At 26.8% G+C, this 12,112-nt stretch overlaps 1 protein-coding gene across 1 annotated transcript in view; it reads right to left on the reverse strand.

The window, feature by feature from the left end:
• Positions 1 to 12,112, reverse strand: part of LOC107441526 (cell adhesion molecule Dscam1) — a 406,695-nt gene that overhangs the window by 173,648 nt on the left and 220,935 nt on the right. Inside the window, exon 11 of the mRNA XM_043043535.2 lies at positions 8,481 to 8,663. Within this exon, the coding sequence (XP_042899469.2) occupies positions 8,481 to 8,663 (183 nt within the window). The remainder of the gene's footprint in view (positions 1 to 8,480; positions 8,664 to 12,112) is intronic.

Raw genomic sequence — 12,112 nt, forward strand, 5'->3', positions numbered from 1 at the left:
TAAATGACAAAAGGTATTTTTGGATGTATGGAACCAAGCGGAAATCCAGTTTCATTATTAATGCATTCCTCTTAACTATTTGTCAATCTCTTAACTATTTCATTCTGTTAAATATCTGTAAATAAATAAAGTATTTTTTCATAAATTCAGATATTTTTAAGTAAACATTTATGGTTTAAAACAATACTTTTCTTTATTGGGCATTAAAGAAAATCTAAAAAAGTCTAAGTTACGAAAAAGATTAGAAATAAACGCATTAAATGTAAAATAAAGACAGCCACGATGACTACACTTGTGCTGTAATGCCTCAGTCGTTAGAGGAACTTATATGATCTTGCTAAAGACTGGGGCAAGTTCAAGAATTGCCTCTTGAAGTCCATTGTATCAGAAGTAAAGACGATTTGTGCGCAATATTGTTCACGTTGCCATAATTATGCCATTTGTCAGAAAATTTTAAATCCGTTACCTCATCAGTCGCCACAACCTCCGGCAGATTGTCATGCAAGCCAGAATGAATGATGATTCCGTCCGATTATTAAGATTTCGGTATTTACATTAATATAATCAACTAGATTTGAATTAATGGAGTAAAATTTTAAGTATATAATCTTAACTTATGTAAGAATAACGTCACACTTTACGTTATATATACTGAAAAAAATTCCGTTAAAAAATACCGACACTCAGTGTGCCAGTACTTTTTCACTTTTTTACAGTAAAACACATTTTTACCAGAAATTTTTACAGAACAAAAGAACTATATTTTACTAATAATAATTTTTACAATAATACCTACCATGAAATCACTGAATAGCTCGACTTAACACTAAACATACCAATACTTTACAAACAACAATATAGCATATAATAACTGGTCTTTTGACTGTTATTGTAATTTTGTTAAATATATATTATTGTGAAAACTATGATATACTATTCTACAGTTAAAATGGATTTTACGGATGATAAATCTTAAATACCAGTACTTTATACAGTAATTCTATTAGAATTTTTTTACAGTATACTTCAGATGCTCAGTGTTTTAATTATGGCACTAACCTCGTTGAAATTTATATCGAATTAATGCAAGACAAAAGATGTTTTACTTTTTTAGTAAAATAATTATTATTTGTTTGCTTAAAAATAATAGATCAATTTCACAAAAAAATATTTACATTTTTAGTGAAAAAAGTTAATTATTAGAAAGGGAAAAAAGAGTAGGATTATAATAAATTTCCCTGATTCCAATTATTTCATGTTAGTTAGATAAAAAAATACTCTTTACTGTAAATACAAGCGTTACTTTTATTAATGGATTTATCCTTTGCTATTTTGGCGTTTTTTCGTTTCTATTTGATATGTTTTATCCTCTTTTAATTTTAATTGTTAAAGAGGGTGTTTATCATGTAAAATAATGTTGACTTCATCAAGAGTTTCTATATAAATTATAAAGACATTTGTTAATGCAATAAAATAGTATTATCTGAGTACGTTGTGAAAAATTGTTCAAATATTAGTTCAAATTACGGTAAAAAGTTCCGACACTCAGAGTACCTGTACATTCAACCGAAAAATCTACTTTATCGGAAAATATTGTAGAACAAAAAACTAATATAACGCAATTTTTACAGTAATAATTACAGTAAAATCACTAAATTACCTAATTAAATAAATATTACTGCAAAAATTACGGTATACTATTTAACGATAAAAATGGATTTTACCAATCATGCTTCATAGTGCCGGTATTTCATACCGTAATTTAGTCCGCAATATTTTACAATTCACGGAAACACGCTCCCTACATGAGAAATGGATATGGCCATGGTCTTTGATCTACTTACAAAAATACCCAATAAGTCATTCCTTTTTTTAAAAAAAAAAGGTTTTTCCTGAACAATGAAATAAACATAAATGAAATTACATACAGGCTGAATAAATCTTTTGAATAATTTTGAATTGTTTGATGATAGTATGATTATATAACAGACAGACAATTGTCAAACATAATAAAGTTGCACAAAAACTTTTAAATGCCTAAGTTTTATTTTACCTTTTAATATCATTTAAAGTAAAAAATTCGTTTTTGTAAAGTCCCTTTTCAATTAGATATCACGAAAAAAACTTCTAAGCCGGTAAAACAGTCTCACATTTCTCGATCTCAACGATTTAAGCCAATACCTTTTTCGAACTATACAAAAGACACGACTAATGATCGGTTTTATCAGAATCTTTCTTTATATTCGTTCCAGTTCGTTATTTTTTATTCATTTCTTTCGAAACTGCCTAATGCAGAACTCTGCAGCCCCTTTTGTGCAAAGACGTGCAATTTACGGCATTGTGTGTGGAATAAAGTATTGGGTATCGTTTTCTATAGAGACTTCAAATTGATTTCGTTGTCAGACTTGTGACTTAAGTCATAAGCTTTGCACGAGCGGAATAATCACATTTGAACCTTTAGAGATAATATCATTTAGTTTTTTTTTATTTGATCTTCTTTCGTATTGGTTTCTTTAACTGCTTTCGTTCGTCGGCAGTAACTAGAATAAATAGAAAGGTGGAAAATTTAAATAAATAAAACGTTACCGTTCGAAAAAAATCTTTATTTGCTTTTAAAGGATAGAAGCTCTTTAACAACCTTTTTTTTTAATGTTAAGGGAAGTAAGTTGGATAGTGGTATTTCTTATTAACTTTCTTAGAGAAAACAATGCTTAAGGATATTCAATCTCCTAAATTTTGTTACATATGCGTCAAACTTGTTTTAAGACAATATCAACCAATGGCGATCAAAAAACTCCGCCTGAAACTGTTTTTCGCCTTATACTGAGAAGTAATTAATAAAAACTAAAAATAAAGATAAATATTCTTCGAAAACTTTCAAGAAGTTCAGCAAAAAAACTAATCATTTTCTTACTTCTAAATTGAATGTTTTTTTTAAATAATTTATACGACACGAAATAAATTGTCTTGGTGTTTCAAGCTCAGGTTGGCAGTGAATATTATTTTAATTTTAGGCGAAGAAATGTAAAAACAATGTTTGTCTTTATTTAGCTATTCACAACATATTTTTCGTCATCCATTCTAAGCTCCCCACCGTAATAGATAAGACAATTTACGTTTTATTTTAAAATATTACATTTTATTTTTGCTGGTATTGGCAGGTGGCATAAGTAACAACAATAACATTTGCCTATACACTTTCGTAGTTACAAATGTCGACACTTAAAAGTGATTGGGCATAGTTGACATAAAGTTTAACCCTGAAAATAGCCATGAATCCATTCATGCTTTAATATAGAGATGTTATTTATTAATTTGAAACAAATTAAACAACAAAGTAGGAGAAATTCGTATCTAACCAAACATAAAACAACAAATGTTAAAATGTAACAGACAAATTTCTGAAGCACTAATAACATTTTTTGCACAATTGCGACTGGTTTGAAAAATTTAGTGTTCGACATATTTTGATTTATTTCGAATATTTTACGAACTAAAAAGGAAATATTAAGTTGCGTAAATATTGAAAGAATGGATAGACTTCAAAAAATTATTAAGAATTTATGAAGTTTCAATAATACAATAAATTGTAGCATTTTAAAATCTTTAAAATTAATAGTAATTTTCATTCGTCTAAAAAGTAATTTTTTTTGTCTATAAAATATATTTATGTTTATATATATATTTTATAGACAAAAAATATGTTTATATATATATATATATGTTTATATATATATTTTATAGATTCCATACAAGTTGAAAAACGGGAAAATATCAACCCATATAGACCTAACAAAATATACCAACAACCGATATCTCACAAAAATATATTGTGCTAGAGGATCAGTTATTAAGTTCTAAAACAATATTCCCACTGATTTCAAAAACGTCCCAAACAAAAGCTTATTCAAACAAAAATTAAAGGAATGTTTATTTACTGAAAATGATATCGAGAACCTATTTTAAATGTATTTTTCAACCTGTGTGTTTTACAAAATATATAGTGACTGTAAATCTTTACTTTTATTAAACGACACCACGTTTGCCACTAGTATGTTATGCGAATTTTTTTTGATTTCTCGAAAAAAAATAGTTATATAACAATTTATTTAAGCATTATTTTACCATATTCAAACAAAACAGTAAAATAACTATAAATAAGGTGGTATTAAAATTTTAAGCTGTGAAGAGAACCGTTTATTAGCTGCTTTCACCTAATACGGAAACAACCAGAATTTTATCTTACCAGACCTTACCTAGACCCACCTATTGAAATCCCTTAGTTCCGTGTAGAGGGGTACATATTATAGCCAAGAGGGTCAATCTTCTGTTCTCATGACTGAGGAAATAGGGGTTCAGATCCCAGTGGCGACAGCACAATATTTCCCTCATTAATTTTCCATGTTTCAGCGTCCTGCTCTCCCCAATTTATGACCCTGGGCAGTTAGAATACGATACCCTCATTTACGCATAGATGGCAGCATCATAAAGCTGCTGAACTATCTTCAATTTCCAGTTCAATTTCTTTTTTATGGCTCTGAAAGTATGCTATTTGTAAATGGTAAAAAATTCGTATAGTTTGGTATTCATGGTTTTTTACCTTACTAGTTGCAAACGGCTTTATAACCATAAATGTAAAGATTGTTCTTTATCGTAAATTTTAAAATTAATTGTATGGACAGATTGCTGCCTGTTTCTTTACCATAATTTTAGTATATTCAGTGTATATTCAGTGTGTATTCAGGAGTATGTGTCTGTCTTTTAATCTCATTATATGGATTTATTAATAACTTTTATGGTTACCATTGTCTGCCATGTGATCCCAGGAAACCGAATTATTTCTTGATGTTTGTTTCCTCGCTTGTAAATAATAAGTAAAATAAAATAAAAAGTAAAATGATTAGCTATTATAATAGTAAAATTATTATAATAGTAAGATAAAATTTCCAAAACGAGGCAAGAAATTATGTAATAAAATGTGATTCTTTTTGTTGCTCGTTAAAAAATTGTTGTATTCGCAGGTTTTTTTATAAAAGTAGTCAAGTAAGAAGAATGTGAAAAAAAAGTTTTGAGACATAAATTGAAGGAAAATATTTAAGCGTTCACTTAAGTTCAAATAAAACATTAAAGCTATTTTTATAAAATAATTAAACTTAAGCAATACCTTCCTTTTTAAAACTATTCTCATGTCATTAAACTTTACTTAAATATAAGAACTGCCGTTATCGAAGGCAATCAATAAAAATAATGCCTGCATTACTTAAAAACTTAAAAGCTAAGTGCTAATGCACTAAATATTCCTCCAACATGGCCTGAGAAATATTTTATGCTAAATAAACTTAGCTCATTTTTTTTTTAAAAAACCCTTTAATTGCTTATTCATTAAAATTAAATTCTCTTTAAGATTATAATTTAACAGGATAAGAATATTTTTTCTTCGATTTTGAATCAAACTTGGAATTAAATGCAGTCAGTAAAATATTATTAAATAGAGATTAACTTAATTCCTTTGCCAAATATTTAAGCATTTTCTGCAAATGCTTGAATTTACAGACATTTTAAAAGATAATTGGATTGAGATATCTAGAAAATTAAAAACAAAAATATAAAAGAAAAAAAATGCATATATACTTTAAATATATTTAATGTTACTTGGTTGTAATAATAAAGCATATTTTCGAACTTGAACACCATGTTGGACCTTAAGGGTTATAACGGGATAAAATGTCGGAAAGATACTTTTAATTGTGTCCAAGCTGTTATTTTCCAAACCAGCGGCTTTTAAGAATCCACTCTCCTGTTAGGCATTTTTTAAAAAAAACATGATTTTTGAAATTTTTTTTTATTTCATGTATTAAATTTCAAAAGAAGTAAAAGCTGGCATTATAATTGCGACCAACAACATCAAGAGGACAGTCATCGTAAAAGAGAGAGAGAGTCGTTAAAGGCCGTTGGATTGTAAATTAGCATCCGGGCATATCTTGAGATTGCTGGATATCATACTTTTAATTTGAAAATTAGCTCCATTAACTTTCGAAATTTTTTAAGAGAGTTAAAATAATGTCTCTCGATGAAGGATTGGAATTCAGAAATTATTCTTAGCTCTTTCAGAATATACGAAAATTTACAAATTCGGAATATATGAAAATATACGAATACCCATAAGTGTGTTAGAGTTGTTTTCTTGAATGATTTTTTTCGTTGAAACAAAGAGAATATTTAAAACGTATGATCTTTTATACACTTGCTAAATTTTGGATCCATTGTGAAAAACTGAATAGTTTGAACAAAATGATTTGATTAGAGTAGATACCAATGGTTTTTACCCTATTTCATGGTTACTCTGGACAATTAAAATGTATATGAGACTACTGTTTTCTAAAATATATATGAAAACTACTGTTTGAAGTAAATTAAAATGATAAACATTTAAAAATAATTGTAAGCATTTTTTGTATTCTCATAATATTTAGTTTTTATTTACTTATTTTTTAAATTGTCGAGATATTTTTAAGATGCAAAAAGGTTTAACTAGATAATTTTTATTAAATAAAAAATAATAATTAATAACAAGATCAATAGTTTGTTATAGAATAATTTTAAAAATTTAAATTGANAAGTTTAAATAAAACATGAAAGCTATTTTTATAAAATAATTAAACCTAAGCAATACCTCCCTTTTTAAAACTATTCTCACGTCATTAAACTTTACTTAAATATAAGAACTACCGTTATCGAAGGCAATCAATAAAAATAATGCCTGCATTACTTAAAAACTTAAAAGCTAAGTGCTAATGCACTAAATATTCCTCCAACATGGCCTGAGAAATATTTTATGCTAAATAAACTTAGCTCATTTTTTTTTTAAAAAACCCTTTAATTGCTTATTCATTAAAATTAAATTCTCTTTAAGATTATAATTTAACAGGATAAGAATATTTTTTCTTCGATTTTGAATCAAACTTGGAATTAAATGCAGTCAGTAAAATATTATTAAATAGAGATTAACTTAATTCATTTGCCAAATATTTAAGCATTTTCTGCAAATGCTTAAATTTACAGACATTTTAAAAGATAATTGGATTGAGATATCTAGAAAATTGGAAACAGAAATAAAAAAGGAAAAATTGCATATATACTTTAAATATATTTAATGTATAATAAAGTATATTTTTGAACCTGCACACTATGTTGGACCTTAAGGGATATAACTGGATGAGCTGTCGGAAAGTTACTTTTAATTATGTCCAAGCTGTTATTTCCAAACCAGCGGCTTTTAACGCTCCACTCTTCAGTTAGGCATTTTTTTAAATAAACATAATTTTTTATTTTTTTTTATTTCATGCATTAAATTTTAAGAGAAATAAAAGCTTGCATTATAATTCCGACCAACAAATTCCAAGAGGACAATCATCATAATAGAGAGCCAGTCGTTAAAGGCCGTTGGATTGTAAACTAGCTTCCGGGCATATCATGAGATTGCTGGACATTATATTTTCAATTTGAAAATTTACTCCTTTAACTTTAGAAATTTTTACGATAGTTAAAATAGTGTCTCTCGATGAAGAATTGTAATTTAGAAATTATTCTTAACTTTTTCAGAATATATGAAAATTTACAAATTCGGAACATATGAAAATATACGAATGCCCATAAGTGTGCGAGAGGGGTTTTTTGAACGATTTTTATTTCGTGGAAACAAAGAGAATATTTAAAATGTATGATCTTTTATACACTCACTAAATTTGGGTTCATTTTGAAAAACTAAATAGTTTGAACACATTGATTTGGTTAGAGTAGAAACCAATGGTTTTTACCCTATTTCATGGTTACTTTGAACAATTAAAATGTATATGAGACTACTGTTTTCTAAAGTATGTATGAAAACTACTGTTTGAAGAAGATTAAGACGATAAACATTTAAAAATAATTGTAAACATTATTTGCATTCTCATATTATTTAGTTTTTTTTCTTCCTTTTTTTAAATTTTCGAGATAATTTTAAGATGTAGAAAGGCTTAACAAGATAATTTTTATTGAATAAAAAAATAATAATTGATAACAAGATCAAAATTTTGGATAGTTAGAATAATTAATAATTTATTAATTTAGAGTAATTTTAAAAATTTAACTTTAATAGCTTCTGAGGAATGCAATATTTGGGCAAAAAATAAAATATTAACACAATGAATTTGAAATTAAAAAAAAAAACTTGCATCTTCACTTTTGAAACATGAACAAGCATAATTAGTTTATTCCAATTTGAATGGATTCCAATAATAAGTAAAATTAACGACATATATTTTTTCGAACATTCAAAATAAATAGTTTTTAAAATTATTGTTCGTTTAAGTCAAAATACAATGTATTAAAGGTCATTCAAAACGTTATTAAAAACGATTTAAAAGAAAGAGTGACTTCAAAAATGAATATTGCTAGAATTAAAACTTAAAACATTTATAATTTTGAATGAAACTCACCGTTGACAGAGAGTTTTATAACTTCCGCTAGAGCTGCACCAACTCCATTACTTGCTTCACACAGGTATAGCCCACTGTCTTGCTTTTCAACATCTCTTATAACTAAAGACCCATTTTCAAGTACATACATATGTGAACTGCTTACAACACTACGGAAGTCAGCTGGCAGAGTAGGACCATCCCCTATTCATCAATAAACATATGAGCAATCAATATGTGTAAAAGATAAGAACAACAAAAATGAAATAAATGATTTTTAGGAAAAAGATGACAGTTGCATACATTTTCATGAAACTAAATTCGAAGTTTTACTATAATAATAGTGCGTTGAACCATTTAAAGAGAAATTAATCTAAAAAAATTACCTTACTGTATGGCAATGAACATTCTGGTTGAAAAAAATATATATTTCTGGTTAATAAAGCCAGAATATACGGGTTATAAACCATTCATTTGGTAATTTTTTAGTTTAAATTTTAACTACTCATTTAGTAAAAAAATCAAAACTTAAAAGAAAATTTGACTGAATAAATGGTTTATATGCCATGCTCTAAGCTTCATTATGCTATTACAACATTTAACCTCATTTTATAAATTTTCTCACATATTATAAAACTATCTTTTATTACTAATTTTACAATACTCATTACCAAAGCGCTATGGTTACAATTACCGAGCTCTTAAGCTCTCTAGATAGTCAGAAATAAGGTAAATTTTACCATATTTTATTAGTTTTGACCATAACTGTTTTTCTCATTGTGAAAATTTAGTGCACCCTTAACAGGTTGTCAAATTGAATCGTCATTCCATATAAGTTGAACTATAGAATCGTACAATCAACTTTAAGAGCGATTACATGGCAAGATAATATATTTCAGCATAGAGCCATATTAAGATTTGGGAGAAAAAAAATTTTAAACAAAAATCTCAAAGAATTTTACGGCGAGATTTTGTATACGCAAATTTCAATGAAGCAGTAACTTTTATCACAAACCCCAACAAGGTTTATAAATAGCTAGCAAATAAACAATGCAACCTTGAAGCAATGTTAAATTTTACTATGCTGGTTTGCACACTATGAACTTCGCAATAAGTTTGCATATATAGTAATTTTGCATCAAGATGGAATTTGAAAACACTGCACATCATTATTAAAAAACATTTAGTTTGAGAACTTTAACAGACAAAGGGAAAAAAGTGCAAAAACAAGGTATAAAATAAAGTGTTTTTTTTATTAAGGTATATTCAGTGAATTTATTAAATGTTTAAAAAAACAATACATGTATTGTAGCATTTTTGATTGGTAGTAACAATGAATAACCAGTCAATCTTCTTCTGGGGCAGGATACAAATATAAATATAATTATTAATATGATTATTAAGGTGCTTTCATTTTCTAAAAATCCAAATGTATAACACAATTTTGTCTAATAGGTACTTATCAATTTTTTTGATGTTTTCTAAAAAAAAACTTTCTCGTGTTTTTTCATTCTGCACCGTAAAAATCTTTGGGAAACTATAAGTTATTACCTCGTTCAAACTTTATGTTACCTTATTACATTTGTAAGTTGAATAACAGTACCGTTCTTCGTAAGCCTAACTAAACAATACCATGGTTCAACTTCTATTAAGATCGAGCTCAATTTAACACTTTAAAATATAGCAGCAAATCTGCATCTTATTATAACTTCAAGTTATTGATATTATGTTGAACCATTACTTTGAGACTGTAGCACTCATGTTTTCTAAATTAAATGTCAGTTCATTGAGGAGATAAAGTTTATAAATGCTCTTTTAAATTGAACATTATCATTTCGAACATGCGGTAACATTAGGAAAAATTAATATACTGAGTAGAAAATACGAGAATATAGTGTAAGAAATTCCGGATCAAATTACGGCTAAAAGTACAGGCAGCTTGCGGGAACTTCTTATCGTAATATCTATTTTTAACGGGATATGTTACGGAGCAAAAAATATAATTTACCGTGGTTTTTACGGTAAAAATTACCGTCAAATCACTTAATCACTCCAATTAAATAAATATTACTATAAAAATTGCTGTGAAATTATGCAACAATATTTTGTGGTATACATGAACTTTACATATGATGCACCCAAAATGACGGTACTTTATACCATATTTTTATTCTGAAATTTTTATAGTGTACAATTTTCAAAGTAGTTCACGGTTTAATGTTTTTTTAATGTATCGATACTTTTAAATATTGCTTCAGAGCAACGGTGTTTTAGATTTACTTATACTGTTCATAAACGTGACTACTGTACTACTGTTCATAAACGTGAAAAAACTTACCATTGTTTTTTATGCGTAAATTTTTGTAACATTATTACTTATACTGTTCATAAACGTGAAAAAACTTACCATTGTTTTTCATGTGTAAATTTTTATAACATTTAGAAATATTAAAAAAATATGAATACAATAACTTTGTATTACAATTATTTGTCTTATGCAAATTTAATAAAATTATTCTAAATTAGTCTTCATGCATTGCTTTTACTTTATCTTTACACAAATAATAACATTACTTTTGAATGCAAACATTTTCAGTTCTATGTTTCTAATTTACAATTTTATGAAATGTACTTTTTATTAGTTATAATTTAATAATTTCACATCGGATAAAACCTTAATAACAAATATTAGATTTGTTTATTCCAAAGTTTCATTTTAATTTTTAAGATTGCAAAGAAAGCACAGAATAATTGTAAGAATAAATTCATGAATAAACAACCCGAGAATATTATTTTTCTAGTAAATGTTTTGATTTGGTTGCAATGACATGGGAACTATTTAAGTTAAGAAATAAAATATTTTTTCCCACAAAATATGTAGATAAAATTTTTAACATATACTTAGGTAACAATCTTCATGGAAAGAAAGAAGAATTCACAGATAAAATTAAAATTCTTTTCTCAGCTATCCTAATTAGGCTTTCAATTTGGTTACACAAAGAGAATATTTTAAAACCACTTGGAATTTTTAAATATTTAGAAAAATTCTTCATGCTTTAATCACGAAACATGGGATGTAAAATATTTAATTCTCGTTCCTTATCGATTAGGGAAATGCTAATAAATCATTCTAAATGCTAATACTTATCTAAATTATTATTCATTTATTCCAGATATTATAGTGACGGGAATTTTAAATTGTAAAAATGTACAGAGTATTAGCATCAAAATAACGTACGAAAAATTTTTCTTCTTTCAGGATAAAAAGTATATGCGTTAAATGATTACGAATTCTGCTTCTGTAAATATATCAATAATTTTCTTACATTTTTGGATACACTATCATATCTGTGGAAACAGCTTCAGACTCTATAAAGCATAGATGTGGTCCAATAAATGAGAAATTTAAATTACACTGTTAAAATAATTCTATCAATTTACTTTGAAAAAGTACTGGTACGGTAAATGCAGCATCATTAAAATATATTTTAAAGTAAAATTTTATACAGTAATTTTCCCGTTTATCCTTATTTCATAACAGTAATTCAGTGGTTTTGCAGTGGTGGGATTTCAGTAAATTACGATACATCAAATATTTATCGTACTTTGTTTCGGATTTTTACAGTGTATAAATAAACTATGCGACAATAAAA

Source organism: Parasteatoda tepidariorum, chromosome 8, assembly GCF_043381705.1.
Source record: "Parasteatoda tepidariorum isolate YZ-2023 chromosome 8, CAS_Ptep_4.0, whole genome shotgun sequence".
NCBI classification, from domain to species: Eukaryota; Metazoa; Arthropoda; class Arachnida; order Araneae; family Theridiidae; genus Parasteatoda; species Parasteatoda tepidariorum.